Source organism: Cydia strobilella, chromosome 26 (genome assembly GCF_947568885.1).
Source record: "Cydia strobilella chromosome 26, ilCydStro3.1, whole genome shotgun sequence".
NCBI classification, from domain to species: Eukaryota; Metazoa; Arthropoda; class Insecta; order Lepidoptera; family Tortricidae; genus Cydia; species Cydia strobilella.
The window spans coordinates 3,219,854-3,242,252 of NC_086066.1; the positions used below are offsets into that span (position 1 = coordinate 3,219,854).

The 22,399-nt window shown below is 39.5% G+C and overlaps 4 protein-coding genes across 5 annotated transcripts; 1 reads left to right on the plus strand and 3 right to left on the minus strand.

Moving 5' to 3' along the window:
- Window positions 1-957: 957 nt before the first annotated feature.
- Window positions 958-8,184, minus strand: LOC134753112 (zinc finger protein 62-like). 2 transcript variants are annotated; one of them, XM_063688882.1, is made up of 3 exons: window positions 7,481-8,183; window positions 6,666-6,958; window positions 959-3,110 (listed from the first exon to the last, which is right to left on the minus strand). In XM_063688882.1, exons 1-3 carry the CDS (start codon window positions 8,097-8,099, stop codon window positions 2,727-2,729), a joined length of 1,296 nt encoding a protein of 431 aa, XP_063544952.1. In that variant the 5' UTR covers window positions 8,100-8,183; the 3' UTR covers window positions 959-2,726. The 2 variants fall into 2 exon arrangements, with proteins under 2 accessions (XP_063544951.1, XP_063544952.1); XM_063688881.1 differs by having other exon boundaries at window positions 958-3,110; window positions 6,666-8,184.
- Window positions 8,185-9,336: 1,152 nt separating this feature from the next.
- Window positions 9,337-10,912, plus strand: LOC134753113 (phosphatidylserine decarboxylase proenzyme, mitochondrial). Its single transcript, XM_063688883.1, has one exon. The coding sequence runs from the start codon at window positions 9,477-9,479 to the stop codon at window positions 10,611-10,613; it is 1,137 nt and encodes a 378-aa protein (XP_063544953.1). The 5' UTR covers window positions 9,337-9,476; the 3' UTR covers window positions 10,614-10,912.
- Window positions 10,913-16,401: 5,489 nt separating this feature from the next.
- Window positions 16,402-17,803, minus strand: LOC134753383 (uncharacterized). The gene is made up of 2 exons (XM_063689268.1): window positions 17,712-17,803; window positions 16,402-17,340 (listed from the first exon to the last, which is right to left on the minus strand). Exons 1-2 carry the CDS (start codon window positions 17,723-17,725, stop codon window positions 16,518-16,520), a joined length of 837 nt encoding a protein of 278 aa, XP_063545338.1. The 5' UTR covers window positions 17,726-17,803; the 3' UTR covers window positions 16,402-16,517.
- An 813-nt stretch (window positions 17,804-18,616) lies between these two features.
- LOC134753045 (uncharacterized) lies at window positions 18,617-19,273 on the minus strand. Its single transcript, XM_063688807.1, has one exon. The coding sequence runs from the start codon at window positions 19,271-19,273 to the stop codon at window positions 18,617-18,619; it is 657 nt and encodes a 218-aa protein (XP_063544877.1).
- Between the last annotated feature and the right edge of the window lie 3,126 nt (window positions 19,274-22,399).

Below are 22,399 nucleotides of genomic sequence, written 5' to 3' on the forward strand. Positions count from 1 at the left end.
AAGCACACATTACTTCGAATCCGAGCGATCGTCGGCGGCAACGGCGGCGTTCTTTGACTAGGCACGTATTTTCTTTCCTTTTCATACACTACCGTAGATATATACTAATCCTGTCTCTTTCACGCAAAGGGAAACCTTTATAAAAAGCGCTTAAAGATAAGGGTAACCCTTATTAAGAGCTAGCCTTATTTTTGGTTAGCTTTTCGGTAAGGGTTAGACAAAGGTAAGGGTATGAATGGGCTTGCAGTTCAAAAGGGAAAGTCTTTCAATGTGTTAGCCGTGTTTAAGTGTCGCCCATTGAAAGGGTTTTATCGCGGAAAGGGTTGTCCGGTCCCTGGTTGTAGCCAATGACGGTACCATTGACGCTGACTTAGCTCACCGCATCAGCACGGGGTGGATGAAGTGGCGAGAACTATCGGGTGTGCTATGCGACAGCAGAATGCCGGTGCGTGTGAAGGGAAAGGTGTACAAGTCCGCAATCAGACCGGCACTCACCTAAATACGGCGCTGAATGTTGGCCTTTGAAGAAGGTCCATACCACAAAACTGCACACAACCGAAATGAAGATGTTGAGGTGGGCAGGAGGTGTCACTCTACTCGACAGGGTGAGAAATGAGCACATCCGCGGCAGCTTTAAGATCCGGCCAATAAAAGATAAGCTCTCCGAATCGCGCTTAAAGTGGTATGGCCATGTCATGAGGAGGCCGGAAGATCACATGACTAGACAAGTCCTTAACATCAAATCGGCTCCAAAAGATCGGGCAGAGGTTAGACGCCTTACGACTTGGATATCCGTCATTAACAAAGACCTTAAGAAAGCCCAAGTAGATGTCTCGACGACCCAGAACAGATACGCCTGGCGATGAATGACGAGGAGAGCCGACCCCAAATGATATGGGAAAAGGCTAGGCGAAGAAGAAGTACAGAAAGGAAACTTTCTACAAAAGCGAAGTTTGACAGCGGTTCAGGGTCGAATATGATATCCCTTTCTAATATACGGCACTATCCCTTTCGGCTATTTAGGGTTGTCGAAATTAAAGTCAGTATCTTATCTGTGGTCGTGCACGCAAATGGACGTCATGTTGTGCCAACCCTAATAATTGCTCGGAGCAATGCTGAGCCGAACGGAGCCGAGTTTACCCGAAGCGAGGAGTTTCGCACGCTGGGCGAAGTTTTGGGAAAGGTTAATAATTCTACAGATCTTGCAACAAATGGTTTACGATTTTAGATAATAAACGGCTAAGTAGGAGTAACGAATTTAATCGATGGATCAAATGCCGCAATGTATTGCCAATCAAATCGCAATCGGTGAGGTTTTCAGAAGCCATTCGGCTGGGGGTCTACCCTCTCCACCTGTCCATCCAATAAGTGCTAAGCATTGACGTATATCTAAGGACGGGCGCTGCCTAGGAACCAACTGCGCAACTTGGTTAGGGTGCTTACCGGGCACTGCGGCCTAAATAAGCACATGCACACTATGGGGAAACGTGACATGGGGCGGTGCAGACTCTGTATGGAGGCAGAGGAGACGCCCCTACACATCCTCACAGAGTGCCCCTGCCTAATGCGCACTCGAGACTTGATCCTGGGTGGACATATATTGCGCCCGGAGGAGTTAAAGTCTCTCGAAATCAAAAAGATCCTGCAGCTGTTTGAAGTTGCAGGTTTGGATCGAGAGTTGTAGTAGGTGGCGATCACAATAGATCAGAGATGGTCGCAGTGATACATAGGCTCTGGAGCCTTACATAGCCCCTATAAAAAGAAGAAGAAGAAGGACGGGCCTTACGGGCACTTAGAAATCTAAGAATGGTGCTAGTTCAGCGGTGTTCACGAATTTGAGCCAATCGTGCAGTCTACGCAACTAGTTGCGACACTTGCGACCATCGCGCGCGTGTGATGAACTCATCAACCAATCGCGTTGTGGCGTAAGAATGCACGATTGCCTCGAATTCGTGTGCGGCACGACTGTACTGGCCCCATTCTTATTGCCCGTAAGGCCTGTCCTTAGATATACGTCAATGGTGCTAAGTGTTTCCACCCGCGTAACTACCCGCAAAATTTATATATTAATTAAACAACGTAGGTACTAACTTCGTCATAATCTGATGTGCACCACATAAGTATATCATATATTACACAATATACATTAACACTTAAATTAAAACCAAAGATACATTGATTTTAAAATATGAGTAAAGCTTAAAAATAACTCGTGATTCGAATTTGACATCTAATGTAGATGGCGCTGCATGACTCCGTACTTGCGTTAATCATAATGGGGTTCGCCGGTTGAAATAATTAGCAGATGGCGCCAGCATAGCTTGCCCGGTCAAACCCTAGAATTGTGTCAAATTTTTGTTTTTTTAATGCCCTGGATGCCAGCCGTTTAATCCAAATCTCATAGAAAAAGGGGCAAGCTATGATGGCGCCATCTCTGCAAACCTTTGACAGTTGCCAACCCCATTGTCAAAAGTTTATGTTTAATAATTCAGTTAGTGCCGGATCACGATAACACTACAATTGTAATAACAAAGTGTGCTAGTGTCGTAATTTCTATGAAACTACGTCATTCATAATGATACTTCCATAATTTGTTCTATTAAAGTTGGTACAGAGTTAGTTTAGATGGAGTCTACAGCAAAACTTGGACCGCGCTATCTACTTTAGCTGCGAAGCTTGAGCACGATTTTTTCTTAGACTACTCATATTATAATTAGCAAACCTGCTTAAAACTCAATGGGTACCTCCTGCATCACAATCTTGCACCCGCTATAACAGTTCTGTATATTCTGACTCGGCCCCCAATTATACTCCGTTAGCTCAACCACCGGGGCAGGTATCTCAAAGTCCACTGTATGTATATAATCATCATCAGTAATCGGCAAGTCATCGAGCTGTATCTCGTTTAAGTTGTCGAAGTGTATCTCGGGTCTGGCATCGTCGAATGGTATCTCGGGCAGGTTGAGACGGATGCATTTGTGGTTGTGGAGGAGCGATGGCCAGACGAAGGTCTCTTCGCAGACTTTGCACTTGAGGTTCTCGTAGTCCGAGTGCTGGGTGACTATGTGGCGGTTGAGGCAATAGTTAGTGGAATAGTATTTTCCACATGTCTGAAATAAATAATGGTTGATGTTATATGTGACGTTTTCAATCAGAAGGTACCACATTGTTGCTTACCATTAGGACGAAATTGGATTGTATCTTTATACAAATAACCTGTCAGAGCGTCGTTATGGCAAGCGACAATGTGGTACCTTTTGATTGAAAACGGCACATTTATTGACATGGGGGTAGATAAGATATGCGGGTACCCCGAATTCGGTTCTAGCTAGCAAGCCAGCACACGTACGTAACATTCTGGCGACGAGGATGGGATTCGAACCCACGCGTGCAAAGCACATTGGATTAAAATGCGAGTACAGATTTTACCCTATGACTGTAGAAAGGCAAAGTAGAAAAAAAACCATGCCGAGTTTGACAGCTAAACTAGATGGCGCTGTACGCCATATTTTTTGTGATAACTGAATTGTAAAACATCAACTATTGATAACCAAAGCACCGCCATACAGTGCCATCTAGTTTAGCTTTCAGAGGCAATTTTGTAAAGTATAATCTGAAAATCGACGCAAATTGCTACATGTGTGAAATAAATCAAAACAAGTAAAAAAAGATGTGTAGACACAAAATACTTCAACATATTGGCTATAAAATATGAGAAAAAATACAAGAAAACATGGCATGGGCAGCAGTGTAAGGATTGTATTGGCAGCAAGATATAATATAATGCATTTGGTAGAGATAAATTAGATGAGAGTGAATTAAAGGATGTTGAACTTAAGGATGTCCTTCTGTTATACATGAAGAATTGATGAGGATAGTGTAGAAGCCGCCGGGACAGTAACCTGCAGCTCCAACTCCAGGGAATTGGGCTGAATGGATGCAACAATGATCAACAGCCCGCCTGTTTCCGGCCAGGCGTCCCTACACTACATCTACATGGATTGTAGTGAGGATACAAATGTGTGTCACATACAAAAGGTTTCTCTAGTGGGAAATATATGGAATATTTTATATAATATTTAGTATTGCCATAGAGTAACTTATACTAGAGCGGTACTGTCATAGTAAATTTTGTAACCTTAGTAAATTCACTGCCATCTGTCGACACACTTTAAAACTAAAAATGAAGATTTATAAAAATACGATAAATTGTATTTAAATATGGATAAATGATTTTTTTTATTGGCATTAATTATTTTTACGATTTTGACCCATGTTCTTTCACTGATATGCGTTAAAATTGTTAAATAACAAACGAAACCGTCAACGCCCTCTATACGACAGTCGGCCAAAGCTAGTAGCGCCCTCTGAACGAGAATCAAATTTTCTTGATTTTCGAGGCACGTTTTTTCCTTAGACTGTTTCCATCTATTACGGAGTTATATCTATCTTTGGTATTGCAAAGCAATAACTACACATTTTTGTAGTACAGCTATCTTTGTCGGCTTTCTAATCTTTCTATTCTGTTTGTTATAGATTTTCGGCCAATGCTGTTAAGCGCCATTTGCATCATCCCACTAACCCGGGGTTAACCGGTTAATGATAACCGTTAATCCAGTGTCAAATTGTACTTGTAACCATGGTAACTCCAGATTTAACCTGTTAACCCCGGGTTAGTGGGATGGTACAAGTGGCCCTTACTCAGTGTTCCATATTTTCATATCCCCCATCAACCTTTTTTCATCACCCTGCTAGCGGGGTTTCTATTAATTACAATATAACAAAATTTTCAAAGTTTCCTTTGTTACAAATTTTAATGTTACAAACAGAAATCACAATCAATTGTAAACAAAATTTAAGTAAATACTTAGAGCAACAGAATTGCAAAGCAAAAAAAATGTGCATAGCAATCAATTTGTATGTATGTAATGTGTATTCAGGAAAGTCTGAATCACCTGCAAATGTAGATTCCGAATATGGACAATCATATGATGAAATTATTAGTGATTTTCGGAATAACTCGACTTTCGAAGGGATTCAGATTTATTTGAATACATGGAACGATAGATATTTAGCAACATATTTCTGACAATTTGGTTTACTTTAAATTAAATATAATACTTAATGAATATGAAGGGATCTACTGGGAAATAATTTCTTTATTTTTACGTTAAATCGGACGTTTCAGCTGGGTTACGCCAAGCTGTATCACCCGTTCATATCATTAAATATGGGTACAAAACAGGAGAGTTTAAAGTGTTATAATAGCTTCTAATAATATGCTTTCATAGGCTAAAACTGATAGGTAATAATTAGCATGTATAACCTAATTTGCAATGTTTGCATAAACTGCTTAGTGACCTCAATTTAATGCTGATGACGTTAATTTTTAATTTAAATGCCTTCAGAAACGTTGTGTGAAATCAGAAATTATCAGTATTTCTTTAAGAAGTCCTTAACATTAAAAAAATGATTAGAGTTTTGAATGATTCACGGTTAGTTTCACTAGATTTATATTGACCGGGATATAGACCGTGATTACCTCACCTGTGAACATGGTGCATGTAACTGCGTCGAAATATCGGGAGCTCACAAATAATACAAAAGGTAATCACGGTCTATATCCCGGTCAATATAAGTCTATTCAAAAAAATGGTTCTTTTTAATCATTTCATGGAAAGAAGTACTAGTTGACTGTGCATTAAGCATCACTTGGAAATTAATGACTTAGAAACGGAATTTTTCCATTATTTATCTGTGAAATTTCCTGTTCCATCAACATTTTATTTTATTTATTTAATTGTAAGTGTAATTTGGAAACGTTTTAAATAACCAGATAATACATAGTATAAAACAAAGTCGCTTCCTGCTGTCTGGATGGATGTCTGTCCCTATGTATGCTTAGATCTTTAAAACTATGCAACGGATTTTGATGCGGTTCTTTTTAATAGATAGAGTTGATTCAAGAGGAAGGTTTATATGTATAATATGTGCCTCTAAGATGAAAATGTAAATAAAATAGTTTCAGTCTCCTGATGACTACGTTTCGACTGTGTCAAGTACTAGTATGGTACGGGTAGATTTCCAGACTAATTTTCCAGTTGGATTTCAACTAGATATCAAGTTGACAAAGAGTCAAATCTAAATTGGGCTATGTAGTATCAAAGATAGATATAACTCCGTAATAGATGGATACAGTCTAAGGAAAAAACGTGCCTCGAAAATCAAGAAAATTTGATTCTCGATCAGAGGGTGCTACTAGCTTTGGCCTACTGTCGTATAGATGGCGTTGACGGTTTCATTTGTTATTTAACAATTTAAACGCATATCAGTGAAAGAACATGGGTCAAAATCATAAAAATAATTAATGCAAATAAAAAAATCATTTATCCATATTTAAATACATTTTATCGTATTTTTACAAATCTTCATTTTTAGTTTTAAAGTGTGTCGACAGATGGCAGTGAATTTACTGGGGTTACAAAATTTACTATGACAGTACCGCTCTAGTATAAGTTACTCTATGATAGTACGTATAGGATGCCAGTCATCAGGAGGTTAGTATGAAACATAGCTTATTTTTGTTATCAACCCAATCTACTACAAAGAACCAAAGCAAAGCAAATTACTTGGGATGATTCTACGCAAGTGTCGGTAATACGAACCTGACACTGATGTTTCGATATTATAGTTTTCTTCGACACAGGGTCGACCACAGGTTTCTTTATCTCCCCTGTGTACTCATCAAAGCAGTTTACGTCCACAAAGTCAGTGAAATTTGTCAACTCTTTCCCTCCTACTTTAATCCGTTCCAGTATAACTTGCGGCTGCATGTGATCCGGGACCTCGTCTACTTTGTAAAACCTCTGGAAGTCCGTTTTAGGCTTAACAATGTTTGGCCGCAGCTGGGAGTTGTCGCTGGTCTTCAGGAAATGCGTCCATTTGTGTTGAAGCATATCTGTTTCAACATCAAACTTTTTCATACACTGATCACAGAAATAGTAGTCCTTGTAACCTGTCATGGCACGGTTTGTTAAGTCCGGCAACAATGCTACATGTTTCTCTATTTCATCCCGTTCTACCGAGCTCTCTTCACAAAAATTGCACAAGTATAATCTCTCACTGCCCAGTGTACGCATACTGTACAAGGACCTAGGGCGAGTCTTACAGTGAAGGAATGAAATGTGATGTGCTACAGCACATTTAGACTGAAATTGGTCTTTACAGATGTCACAGACAAAAGTTGTCGGCAAATGATCGTAACTATGGTCTTTCAAATCCATGAACTTGAAAAATGACTCCTCACAAATCTTACACTTGTGAAACTTCAACACCTTGCACACTCTCCGTCTGTGCTCGATGTACGAAGACCTGTTGGGCGAGAGATCCCCACAGATGTCACAGTGCAACTTTATATGCACTTTAAAAAACATCCTATCAACAAAGTTTTTGTTACAATAATTGCAAATGTAACACTTACGTTTCTTGTGTCTTTGCTTCATATGGCGTTTGAGGAGGTTATACTTCTCAAATATCTTGGTGCACTTCCTGCATTTGTGATATTCCTTAACCTCATGCACTATCACTTGGTCCGAGAACGACACCCGCTTCTGGGCCTTGTCGTTAGACTTGTAAACGAGCATGTGCTTGTTCTCCTGATGCTTCTGTAACTTCTTCTCGCTCGAGTACACTTTTTTGCAAATCTTACATTTAAGATTAGCAATATTGGTGGCATTAAAAATAGGATTGTTAGGATCCTTTTGGAAGGCCATTTTGAGGTCGTTGAGGTCGTAGCGAAGAACGCTGACGGAGCAGTTGTCGCCCAGCCGCTTAGAATGCACCGCCAAATCCAGCGTCGATAAACACTTCTGCAATTCAAATTTCTCACTGTATTTCTGTCTCATACTCTTGAGATACGGCGATATATCAGCCCGCGTCAGTGTGACTACAGGGCTCTTCTCGAAACCTAGGAAAACATCTTTAATCGCGACACTTTCTTGCGAAGCGTCGGCAATAGAAAATCGGCGTACACCATTCTTCGGTTGACTAGCCTTTGTTTCACTCTTGTGTGATTTAACTCCATTGCACTTTTCGGACATAGAAATTGTAAACTAATTATAAAAACAAAATAATAAAGAGGGAAAACTAAGAATTTTACAAATTACTCGCGCAAGCAAGTCGTATGTATGGTAATTAATGTCATTCGTATCGTACCACAGATTACTAAGTAGATACATATCGTACAACACAGAGTGTAAAAATTTGCAATAAGCATGTCACCATCCATGATGTGATTTCTTAATGTTGGTACTTCGTACAATGTTGTGATATTCTGCTGGTTTACGCAAATCATGAACCCAGTAATCTATAGCCTGGCAAAAAGAGTAGAAATTAAAAAGCGGCAACACTGTAGTGTCGTCCCGTTTTTCTTACATTGATTTGAAAGGGACGACACTACAGTGTTGCCACTTTTTAATTTCAACTCTTTTTTGCCAGACTGTAGTATAATAACTTTTAAACCTTCTATGACGCAAATATAATAAATTTAAGATTTATATTTACTGAAATTATCAAAAACAAATATGTATTTAAAATTCGTGGCAGACTACCGCACCGCACCGCGACCTTGGTGCGGTGTGGCGTACGTATCGATAGTGTGTAAGATGGTCGCCGGACGCAGCTATAAGTTAGAGCGAGAAAGAGATATGTTACCCGCACCAACCGCACCAAGGTTGCGGTGCGGTGCGGTAGTCTGTGGCGCTTTAAACCAGCCTCTTAAGGGTCCTCCACACTCGTGCGCGAATCGCGGCGTGAAGCCGCGAACGCGAGTGTGGGGTCGTTCGCAAATCAGCGAAATCGACTACACACTCTCGTACGCTGCTTCGCGCCGCGTAGTCTGGAGTGCCTTTAAAATTTAAACAAGTCCAAATTAATAGCCATCACACTTCCGCACCGCACCAAGGAGTCAAACACGGTGCGTAAGGTGCGGTGAGAGCGAGATAGAGATATTACTAATCAGATTGACACTCTTTTGATCCAATCCAAATCCAATCGGTCGTTTGATCATCCTGTCTGGACAGCTTTCTTTTGACAGCTCTCATTTACGTTCAGAAACCTAAAGCTATAAGTAATTTTCAGAACAAGGAACTTAATTAGAATTGGTTCTAATTCATATTTACATCATGGTAATCCATTAATAAATCGTCTTTATTGACTTACAATAGTTACAATTGCTAGAAATTGTCCGGTGTTGTTCTAGTTTATCAGTGTGAATATTTTATTAGCGCCATGTTAGTACTTTGTTAACATGGTTTAAAGATAAAGAAAAGCTAGCTTCAAAACGCCCCAACACTTTTTTTGTCCGGCCTTGGCCCTCGTTATCGGACTTTTCTAGTCTGCGCAATTAAATCAATTCGGGAAAATAATCAGATAAACAAATTTATTTTAAAACAGGCGGAAGGCAGGCGTGAGCAAACATGTTTCCGCCCACGCGTATTCGTAGCTGCCTTCCAGTCATAAACCCGATGTTCAAGCAGCGTTTGCGTCCACACAGACCTTTCCGGCAGACATCGACGCTGCACAATCAAACAAAGAACGCGACTCAGTTCCAACGGAATAAATGGATGAATTTGAGAGCTATAATTACGCGGTGGGTGCCACTCGGAAGCGTTATTTACGTAGGTTGGTGCTACATCCGCGCGAGCGTTAACTATGAAGTGTCGAAAGTGGAAATCAAATTTTACGAAATGTTTCCGTTTCGTATAACTAGTCGGATATGGGGACACCTGGCGGCCTGCGAGCTGCCGACGTCGCTCCGCAGCTTCGTCTACGGTACGTACGTTAGAGTATTTAACGTGAATCTGAACGACGCGGCAGTACCTGATCTCGCATATTACAAAAGTTTGGCTGCGTTTTTCGCTCGGCCGCTGCGCGAGGGTGCGAGGATCATCTCTCCCGTCCCGTGCGTGTCCCCTTGCGACGGCGTAGTCCTGAACTGCGGTCCAGCAGATACTGAGAAGATAGAACAAGTTAAAGGGGTAACATATAGTTTAGAAGAATTCTTAGGCGAAAATAAATGGTCGAAATCGAAGGACAAAGATTATTATAACTCACTGTTGTCTAACAAGAATAATATTCTACACCAATGTATTATTTATTTGGCTCCTGGTGACTATCATAGATTCCATTCACCATGTGACTGGACAGCAAATTTCCGGCGACATTTCTCAGGTAAACTTTTGTCTGTAAATCCTTGGATGGCCCGTCTCATCCCTGGGCTTTTCACCATGAATGAAAGAGCCGTGTATGTTGGTAAATGGCAGCACGGATTCTTCAGTATGACTGCAGTAGGGGCGACTAATGTTGGTTCCATAGAAATCTATGCTGATCCAGAGTTACGAACAAATACTAAGGGAGGGAGGAATAGAATCGATGAAGCTGACTTAGGAGACTTGCCGATCAAGAAGGGAGAGTTATTTGGCCAGTTCAACATGGGAAGTACGATAATTCTGCTGTTTGAAGCTCCGAAGGAATTCAAATTTGATTTTGCATCCGGTGACAGGGTACAGGTCGGCCAGGCCTTGACGATGACAGCCAAAGCACAGGCAAGATGACCAGTTTATTCAGATTTAGTTCATGTCGCCCAATTTGCACTTGTTTTCTATGTGATAACGCTTATAATTTGAATATTGTAGAAGCATAGAGGCTTTGATAATTAAGCGTATCAAGGGTATGACTTGGTGGTTTTGGTACGAACACTTGAATTATTAGATTTTGTAAACCCATCTCATTAATGTGATCAGAAATAGAATGTACAAAAAACATAGTATCTAATGTACTTATATCACAACTTCGTTAATATTATAGATATATATAGATATAGATTTTAATAAAAGTATTAAACAGTGTTTTTAAATATCCAGGAGTATTTAATGTTTGTATGTATGCTCAACTCAAATATTAGTATTAACTATGCTAGTTTTGCTACATCATATAATTATTTTCTGCTAACAAAAAGGGTGTTCTCTATAGTTTTTTTTTAAGTCATAAAAAATTTTTGTTATTTATTATTCTTAGTTTTGAGTATTTTATGAATGCCACAGATAATTCACACATCGTCATTTACCGAGGAAGAGAAGTAATTATCCATCGTCCCTTGTGCCTGGGGCACCTACATGCCCTTAGTATGTTTGCATGGACGCGTTTTACTGATGTACCTACTGATTGTTAAAATACACCTCTCACTGCGGCAGATCGCCGTCTGAATGTGTTTATCGCCTTATGGCTACACGATGGCCCAGCGTAGGTCAGTCCAAGGGACACAGCTATGCGGTGGAATGCGATAGCAATATCACTTGCTCCCTCTAACGCATAATGCGTCCTTGGACTGGCCTACGCCGGGCTGTGTAGACGAGCCATTAGATATGAGTACGATTTCCTACCAACTTCCTCTTTTCAATTCAATTCAATTTATTTATTTAAGACAACACTGGCCCATAACGGTTAGTAACAATTAAGGTTAAAAACTAAGTGTTAGTGTTAGTGTCTTTTGCAATCAAATTGTAGGCAATGTTCTGGCTGAAAAGGTCAAACATTGCATCGTTATTATTTAAAAAAAATACGAGTGCTATTTTGGCGCGCTTTTCGAGCACTGATTTTAGCATTATGGTTACAGTACATATGGTGCTACTTTATCGCACTAGTGCGATAATTAGCACATTACGTATTTATGTGGAAAATTTAAACGGCCATATGTTGTACGATACATGTGCAAATACGTAATTGTCGTGTTTCAATTTATTGCCACTCATTGCGAATTTCCTATTATTCGCACTTGTATCATAATTTACTAATTTTACAATTGATAACCCATTAGTTATGTTTGTTGAACAAATAAATTCGTAATTTTATAATAGTAATCATTGTATTTAGTTTGAACAAAGCATCATTAAATTTATTTGACTCTCGTGTGATCTTAGCATATATTTACGCGTCAACTTTTTAAAAGCTCTATTTTAAGGTTTATTCTTATTTTAGAGTAAAGAATTTATAATTATGATATGTATGTTATGTTAATGACTACGTATATCCGCGTTAGATAATATTTGTAATGAATGTTGTTTGTGGAATATAATTCCTTTCCATTTGGTCTTTGCAGCATCATTAAATATATTACGTATATAACCTATAAATAATGTCTGCAACGACTGAAAAACTTTTTCGTCCGTTTCTTTCGCTCATTTTTTTAAATAGAGAAATGAAAGAGATGGAATAAATTAGGTACTTATTAGGCACACCACACACTAGTTGTTTTTTTTTTTCAGTAATTCAGGTAGCTTTTGCTGATCATAAGTTTTTCGGAATCACAGATTCAGGCTATATATAAATTTATAGTTTAAAAAAATGAGCTTGTGTATGGTGGAGTCTGGTTCGGTGATGTGTGTTCCGTATAAAAATAGTCATTCAGTTGCTTACATTCCTTTTGTAGAGTATCGATAACAAAAGCGCCAAACGCCATAAAGGTCCTTTTTATACGGAACGACACATATTTGTGAACTATACCTAGACAGCCAATATATATCACTAGTGGCGGATCTCTTATTTATACATATAAGAATGGCTAGAACTTAAATTACATATGTTTTAGTTGAGGGAGAAAATTGTAATAAAGTATTTACATACATTTTGCTGTCTTTGTTTTAGCGTACTTGTAACATCTTAGGGTGATATATTCGACCTGTCCAATTTTTGATCAAATCACATTTTGCTTAAGGGTCTCCGGCAAGCTCGTTCCGCTCTCATAGACTCTTTGGCGATGATCCATCGGTCAAGTCAAGGATACAGAGCCTTGAGCATCGCCGTCGAGTCGCTTGCCTATCGGTGTTCTATCGGATACATTTCGGGGAGTGCGCACAGGAACTGAACGACCTGATCCCACCTTCCCCTTTCCATCATCGGACATCCAGGCGCGGGGAGCGTATGCACCCGTTCGTGGTCCACATTCCATTCGTTCGGACGAAACGTTTTGCCTCCTCCTTTTTGGTACGGACGGCTAAGGAATGGAATGCGCTCCCGCCATCTGTATTCCCTGATCAATATGACCTCGGTCTCTTTAAAACAAGAGTGAATAGGCTGTTACTGAACCGGTGAGCTCCATCTTGGCCCTGTCTTCACTTTCCATCAGGTGTGACTAGGGCCAATCGCCGATCAGTTTATAATAAATAAAAAAAAGAGATTGCTCTGAAACTTAGTACTTACAATAGGATAAGGTATATCTATGTCTGTAATTAGTTTATGTAGCTTCAGATATCATAGTTATAAAAATACAGCGAATTTAAGTTTTTCATACAAAACTTGTTTTTGCTCTATTTCATACAAGCTTTTGCCCGCGACTTCGTCTGCGTGGACTCAGTAACAGCAGCTAAAGTATTGTTGTTAGTGGTGTTATTTGTGTCAGAATCTTGTATTTGTTAATTATGCATAATGTTTACCGAGTAAGCGATTTGGTATAACTAATATTATAAATGCCAAAGTCTGTCTGTCTGTCTGTGTGTTCCCTTTTCACGCTTAAACCGCTAAATCGATTCAGAATTCAGATGAAATTTGGCATAGAGATAGGTTGAGTCCCTGAGAAGGACATAGGATAGTTTTTATCCCGAAAATCATCCCTTAAGAAAGTAAAAAGCGGGGTGGAATTGAGATAATTAATGAAGTGTCTGCTAATTTGTGTGCATAATATGCTCAAATTGAATACTAACTATCCTATGTCCTTCTCAGGGACTCAACCTATCTCTATGCCAAATTTCATCTAAATCGATTCAGCGGTTTAAGCGTGAAGAGGGAACACACAGACAGACAGACAGACTTTCGCATTTATAATATTAATATATAGTATGGATGTTTTATAAACTGAAATCATATATACTAATTTCAGACCTAGATATACCTCATGTCATTGTATGTGCAAAGTTTCATTACAATCCAACACGTAGTTTTAAAATGAGATGGGAAAGGTGCAATTCTTCCGAGCTTGCCGGGAACTCTTAATGAGAGAGTGAGACGCAATGCACATTTGATCAAAAATTGGGCAGGTGGAATAACACCCTTATACTTGTTTTTTTATATGATATAGAAGGCAAATGAGCGGACGAATCGCCTGACGCCAGGCGTGGCTCACTTCGCGATTTCTTCGCGTCGCTACAAGTACTTGCGGCCCACACTAATTTTGGTGTCTAACCATAGTAGTTGCGGCGTTGCCGCGCACCGCTACGGAAAGGACGCCTGCTCGCGCTTGCGCCACCTAGCGGGCTGTCGCGCGTTTTGTTAGAGAGTGAACCTTTTATACCTAGTACTATTATCAGCTGGCATCCATAAAACTCGGTGTGCTCGATAAAGCGAGGCGATACTTTACTCCGGGGCAAAGACTGCTGCTATATAAATAGCACACCCTAGCCCTAGAACCTAAATGGTCGCGTTGTGCGATTTAAGAGGAATTTCCTCCCGCGGACGCTTCGGCTGTGGAATGAGCACCATAATATACTTAATACTGTATGTAAATAATTTGGTTCGCTCGGTCGTTAGAAAACGAATCTTATCAAGACCGGCACATATTTGCAATCCTTGAACTGTGAAAGATTACAAAAACATTATACATTCGCAAAGTGATCTAACGTTTTTATTTATGTAAACATATGTTACAGTTTCTACTGACCCTGTTAGGTATGTTGTGATGAGAAACGGGGCCGCCTGCTTAGCAACCGAATAAAAGCGTTTCTGATCTGAATACTGCGTCGTATTTCGGTTCAATTTTCTAGGAAATGTGTAAGTAATGTCAATTATTTCGTTAAACGAATAAACAAGTGATGTTTGTAACGTGTTTTCTTAGAAATATTTTGTGTAAATGGCAATATCAAAAACCGCACAAGTTTGCACTTGACTCGCATCGGACTCGCCCACCGAGGGTTCCGTTCTTTTTGGTATTTGTTGTTATAGCGGCAACAGAAATACATCATGTGTGAAAATTTCAACTGTCTATCGCGGTTCATGATATACAGCCGGTGACAGACAGACGGACAGAGGAGTCTTATTAATAGGGTCCATCCATCATTGCTGGTATTGTCCTCGGTAGAGTAAAATTAGAGTAATTACGGACTACAGAGTGTCAACTAAACCCCCCATTTGAGCCTAAAATAAAACCAACATTCTTTGAACTGTAAAATCTATTCCAACGAACTATTTACGGTTATTTGAACTTTGACTTTTAATTCATCAGGTGATTAAAGCGACAACTGGTTTAATTAAATGGTATCGTACGATTTGTCCAACGTAAAAAGAACTCTAGCGTAATATGTACAGTATGGTCTTAAGGACCAAGTTTTTTCAGTTAATATGCAGGTATTATTGCTATCCCATGATCTTTATATTTAAGAAATATGCGAAATATTATCGACTCGGTCCTTGAATTGAAACGTGATTAGCGCATGTAAATTTTAGTCAAAATTTAGATTTTTAGGGTTCCGTTCCGTACCCAAAGGGTAAAAACGGGACCCTATTACTAAGACCTAAGACTCCGCTGTCCGTCTGTCTGTCTGTCACCAGGCTGTATCTCATGAACCGTGATAGCTAGACAGTTGAAATTTTCACAGATGATGTATTTCTGTTGCCGCTATAACAACAAATACTAAAAAAGTACGGAACCCTCGGTGCGCGAGTCCGACTCGCACTTGGCCGGTTTTTTTTATATAACTCAGTTTTTATAGGAGATTGATAATTTCTTAGATAAAAGAAATCCCTATTTGACTCGGGAAAGTGACAGTAACAGAAAATCTAAATGACGAATTGTAGAATTTGGCATTTCAGCATAACATACGTACATCTGACAACCACGGATTTAGACTCAAAGAGCATATAATCACTACGTTCTATCACTGTTTAGACTGACAACAGACATTCAAGTCATCGCATGCCACCGATGTAAACAAGAAGAGATTTTACCACAAAAATGCCAAATTAGATTGTCAAAGATGCAAGAAAAACTATTTTGAATACGATAAAACATTTGCATGAAAAAAAACTGGCCAAGTGCGAGTCGGACTCGCGCACGAAGGGTTCCATACCATTTATAAAAACGGCAAAAAAATCACGTTTGTTGTATGGGAGCCCTACTTAAATATTTATTTTATTCTGTTTTTAGTATTTGTTGTTAATACATCATCTGTGAAGATTTCAACTGTCTAGCTATCACGGTTCGTGAGATACAGCCTGGTGACAGACGGACAGACAGAGAGACAGACAGCGGAGTCTTAGTAATAGGGTCCCGTTTTTACCCTTTGGGTATGGATCAGGTCCAATCAGAATCTTGTCAAGGTTTAATAATAAGTCACTTTTATTTGATATTTTTATTATATTAAATTCAAAGGAATAAAAGATTACAAATTATATTATTAAAAAAAATTAAATTATATTATTAAATTATTAGATGTTATATTTAAGTATTAAAGTAAGTTCTTCTGCCCATTCTAGTCGACTTCATTTTTGATCTCATAAGTTGGATTCACAAGCAGAATAGCTCTTGTTAGTTCAACTATTTGATTACTTGCGGCGAAGGCTATAAGACTGTCCCAGTCTTCAGAACTACTTTTTAGAGCCAACTTGGAGACGCAATCTTCTATAAGATCATCAATTAAGTAGCAGGAGGCGAGTGTAAGTAAAGGCTTTAGATCATCATCGGGCAGCTTTCTAATGTAAATGTAGTCCTTTAAATATTTAAGGGTCTGCACAGTGACCCCCTCCATCTGAATGTGGCCCGCTTCCTTTTCCTTCCATTCGTGACTAAGCATAGCACGAAACACATCGCTGGTGGCTGCTAGACATGCCTTGTGTATGCCCACACTGCCCTCAGATGTGCTCAAGCTGAAGTCAGTAAAATCAACATCATTGTAAAGATTTAGGAGAAGCGAAGGGCCAACCTTTCTCGCTGACATATTAATATCCAGCAAGGTTGTACACACACAATTTAAATTGACATCATAATTTTCTCTGATTCCAATTGTTTTCCATTGATTGTCGCAAATCCATTCTGAGTAAAATGGTTCAGAGGTTTCTTGACAAGATGCTTTAATTTTTACTTCAATGTTTTTTGCCTTTATATGATTCTGTGCTAAAATATAACATTCAACAAAGTTTTTGTTCTTGAAGTTAAATTGAAGCTGCACTTCGGCTAAGTCAGTGACATTAAAATGTTGACTTGATATGGTTTCCAAGGGTTTTGCATTCAAAGAACAAAGGCTAATCATACATCTCAGTTTCAAGAATGAACCAAGCCTTCTCTCTTGAATTTTTCTGAAACAAATTACATTATCTTCGGTTAGAGCACATTATAATGCAAAATGAGCCTTGTGTTTCTCTAGAGCCTAGAGTAAAAGGTTGACGTTGACAATGTCCGCGACCGTAATGACAATCCAAATTGAACGTCAAGAATTTTGGAATGGCAAATTTAACCCCTGGGGACTCAAAAGAATAAAAACTGTCTGGTTTCGCGAAATATCCCTTTTGTATATATAAATACTCTGGAAGTACGTTTTTTTAATAATTATTACTATTGAAGGATGATTCTACATGCGTACTGCTGTTTATCGTTGACTTTAGCGTATATTAACACGAAAACATTATACCATTATATAAATAAATGATAATTTCTCAATAATACTTACACTTCTATCGGCATGATGCACCACAATTAAATAATCAAAGAATGCAACTAACGCACGTATGCTCTTTACAAAATCTTCTTTATATTTAAAACGGTACATTAAGAAATCACTTCAGTTTTTGCAGCGGTAGATATAACATATCTAGTTGATGTTGATTTAAATACCTGCTTTAATAACCTACCCTGCCGTGCTGTCACATTGACATTTGACGTTTGACGTTTTCAGCGTTTTGTTTGTGCATTGTGGAAGTGATTTTTCTGCTTATTTTTCTAATGTCAATGCTGTGATTGTTTCTATGTTTGTGTTTATTTGTATAATTTATAAGCGCTGCTGGCAAGCAAATGAGGCGGTTTACTATTAAGTTACTGTTAATAGTACTTAATAGTGATAATTATACAGGGTGGGTTTTCTTAGTGGGTCAGTCAGGGCAGCTACCAGATCCCGTGCTGCTACGCGAAAATCGTCTTAGAAGACTTTCCCTCAATTTCAAATTAATGAAGTTTGGCGTTTACAGTTTTTGCAAAAAACATACAGGGTGTGAGAAAAAGGTCATTTTTGGCAAGCTTTTTTTTCGATGCCAAACGATCCTTTTCCTATCCAGGTTCAAAAGCTTGTATGGGACGAAATAAATTACCTGCTAGAAAAGCCACAAATGTAGGAAAACTTTTCCAATACAATTTGTATGAAAATGAAAACTTATTTTTCACATGCTATTTTTTTTATACCAATCGATCCCATTCCTATCCAGTATCAATACTTTCCTAGGGGTCAACAAATTAAAGAATACTTTTTATACCATCCATACATAATAAATAAATTTTATTTATTTCAAGTAACATGACTCATAAAATTTGTTAGTTTACAATATTAATTCTTATCCCTAATGTTAGTACATAATTAATAAGTTACACAAAATATGGGCTGCAAGAAACATGCATCTCACAGCAGTGCCTCAAGTATGGACAGTCAAACCTGTCCGCAATAGAGCGCAGGATGGGGTTGGGGCTGGCCCGCACCCGGCGCACCAGGGATGAGCATCGCTTGCGTATGGTCGCGTAAAAGCAATCCATACGCGCCATCGCAAACATCCCAGATGCGCTACAGAAGCGGGGCAGCCCCACCAGCACCCGGAACGCGTTGTTATATTGGACCCGGAGGGCTCCATAGGCTCTCTGCGTATAGCACACCCATAAGCTGCACGTGTACAAAGATGTACAATAGGCTCTAAACAATGTAACTTTAACTGCTTTTGTACAGCGCGCAAACTTACGTGCGATCATGTTAGCCCTCACAGATAGGGCCCTCCGTTCCCGCTCTATATCCATATTATCCTTCATATCAGATGAAACAATATGGCCTAAGTATTTGAAACCATTCACCCTCTCCAGTGGTGTGCCATTTAATTGTATTGGAGGTACCTCCCCTATCCTGTATCCTCTCGGCTCAAACACCATGTATTGGGTTTTGGTAACATTATACCTAAGGCCATGCGCAGTCGCATAGTTCTCACATACGAGAAGTAATTTACGTAGTCCGCAAGCCGACGCGCTGAGCAAAACCATGTCGTCTGCATAGCTTATATTATTAACACACACTGAGTCAATATGGCAGCCTACATACATTCCGCTCAGCGCCTCGAGCAGCCCATTTATATACAGGTTAAAGAGTGTGGGCGAGGACAACCCTCCCTGCCTCACTCCACACTCCAACCTATATGGACTCGAAAGAGTACCTGACCACATAACAAATAATAGCCGCAGAAAAACCTGTTTGAATTTGGAATATGTTGCGCCAGAGCAGAGAGTATACGGTAAATAATTAAATAAGTTGTCCTTAATATTACGGTTGAGCCACAGCCAACGTCACCGTCGTCACCTAAATTGAGTAATAAGATTTACAGTACATATGGTGCTACTTTACCGCACTAGTGCGATAATTAGCACATTACGTAACTATGTCGAAAATTCAAAAGGCCATATGTACTATAAAACGTTGTACGATACATGTGCTAATAGGTAATTCGCAACTCGTGTCGACTTAAAACACTCCCTTCGGTCGTGTTTTAATTTATCGCCACTCATTGCGAATTTCATATTTTTCGCACTTGTATCGTAATATACTATTTAACAAAATAATTGTTTTTGGTACCTACAAGCTTTTATCGCAGACTGTACTTTTCTTTCCACAGACAACTAATACCCATCGAGACAATTCTAAAACTCCAAATTAACACAATTAGTTTGCGTTGTTTCATCACAGAGTTCCCATGGCCACCTCCTGTCTGCATCAGATCAGCTCCATAGTAGCATTGCATATTACATTGTCACCCGATTTACGCACGTATGCAAATTTTCAGCTTCATCGGAAACCGGGAAGTGGGTCAAATTTAACATGCAAAATTTGATCCGTACAATAGTTATTTACGATACAAGTGCGGAAAAGAGAAAATTCGAAGATTGGCGATAAATTAAAACACGACCGCAGGGAGTGTTTTAAATCGACACGAGTTGCGAATTACCTTTTCGCACGTGTATAGTACAACGTTTTACAGTACATATGGCCCTTGACACTGTCGACATATGCACGAAAAGTGCTCTTTACGCACTAGTGTGAAAAAAATAGCACCATATGTACTGTAAACATACATATAGGTATAGGTACACACAATGCAAGTTACTTACTTACTGCCGCCATGCTACTCTGTCCAAAGTCCGTTTCTGTCCAGTCGTCAAGGATTCGTAGAAAAGACCTCACAGGGAGATACCTCATACAATGGCGTGGAGAGGTTCAAGTATCTTGGATGCATCGTCACAGATACCAACCAGAGAGAGGGCGAGATACAAGTCCGGATCCAGAATGCTCTACGCGGTGCTGCTGCCCTGCACAAAGTGTTAGTGTCCAAGCTAATGACCAGGAACACGAAGCTTCGAATATACAAAACGGTCATAAGGCCAATTCTTATGTACGGATGCGAAGCCTGGACACAATGCAAGTTAATTGTAATTAATTATTATAAGAGAGGTGACCAGGTATATATTTACATACTTAATAGGAGTAATTATTTGTGATATTTTCAACCAAAAGGTACCACATTGTCGCTTGTCAATAAGGTTGATTTCAAATTGAAGCTGTATAGAAATAGCGCCTTATTGACAACCGACAATAAGTACCCTTTTGATTGAAAATGCACTCAGAGAAAACTATTGTGAAAATAACAAAAAAACGTTGCTAAATAGGAGCCGACAGAGTCAAATTGCGGGCGCAGCAAGCTTAATTTTGCGAAAAAAAATTGCGTAAATGACAAAGCGAAAGCGTTAACTTTGTGAAAAAGCACATAGCGAATTTCACAAAGTCGAATTTTTCACAATTTTACTCTGTCGGCTCCTATTTCGCAATTTCAACTTTGTGAAAAATCATATAGCTAATTTCACAACGTAACATTTCTCGCAATTTGACTCTGTCTGCTCCTATTTTGCAATTTTAACTTTGTGAATATTCAGCAATGTCGACATTGTGAAGTAACGTTGACAATAATACATAGTAAAAGTTGTGATTTATAACATTGCTAATTTAGCAAATCTTTACATTGCAATATGAACATTGTTAATTTAACAAATTTAGTTTTTAACAATTTTTCTTTGATGCCTATTCCGAACATAGCTATTTTAGCAATTTTTATTTTGTGGTTTTATCAAGTGAACTTCGTTATATAAACTACTTTGAAGTCGTAGTTTTAGCAAAGTTGAAAGACGGAATAGAGAAGTCATCAATGTTGATATTGTTAGCTCAGCAGAATAATATTGCGGGGATAGCAATGTTAATGTTGCTAGCTCCGCAGTGTAATATTGTGGTTATAGCAATGCTGACGTTGCTAGCTCCGCAGTGTAATATTGCGGGGATAGCAATGCTGACGTTGCTAACTCCGCAATGGAATATTGCGGGGATAGCAATACTGACGTTGCTAACTCCGCAGTGGAATATTGCGGGGATAGCAATACTGACTTTGCTAGCTCCGCAGTGGAATATTGCGGGGATAGCAATTCTGACGCTGCTAGTTCCGCAGTAGAATATTGCGGGGACAGCAATGTTGACGTTGCTAGTTCCGCAGTGGAATATTGCGGGGATAGCAATGCTGACGTTGCTAACTCCGCAGTGGAATATTGCGGGGATAGCAATACTGACGTTGCTAACTCCGCAGTGGAATGTTGCGGGGATAGCAATTCTGACGCTGCTAGTTCCGCAGTAGAATATTGCGGGGACAGCAATGTTGACGTTGCTAGTTCCGCAGTGAAATATTGCGGGGATAGCAATGCTGACGTTGATAGCTCCGCAGAGGAATATTGCGGGGATAGCAATGCTGACGTTGCTAGCTCCGCAGTGGAATATTGCGGGGATAGCAATACTGACTTTGCTAGCTCCGCAGTGGAATATTGCGGGGATAGCAATGCTGACGTTGCTAGTTCCGCAGTGGAATATTGCGGGGATAGCAATGCTGACGTTGCTAGCTCCGCAGAGGAATATTTCGGGGATAGCAATGCTGACGTTGCTAGTTCCGCAGTGGAATATTGCGGGGATAGCAATGCTGACATTGCTAGCTCCGCAGAGGAATATTGCGGGGATAGCAATGCTGACATTGCTAGCTCCGCAGAGGAATATTGCGGGGATAGCAATGCTGACGTTGCTAGCTC

Coding starts and splice junctions, on each gene's coding strand:
- LOC134753112 (XM_063688881.1), bottom strand. CDS start 8,099: ATGTCCGAAAAGTGCAATGGAGTTAAATCACACAAGAGTGAAACAAAG. Junction 3,111..6,665: donor TATCGAAACATCAGTGTCAG/GTTCGTATTACC, acceptor TATTTATTTCAG/ACATGTGGAAAATACTATTC.
- LOC134753113 (XM_063688883.1), top strand. CDS start 9,477: ATGTTTCCGCCCACGCGTATTCGTAGCTGCCTTCCAGTCATAAACCCG.
- LOC134753045 (XM_063688807.1), bottom strand. CDS start 19,273: ATGGTTTTGCTCAGCGCGTCGGCTTGCGGACTACGTAAATTACTTCTC.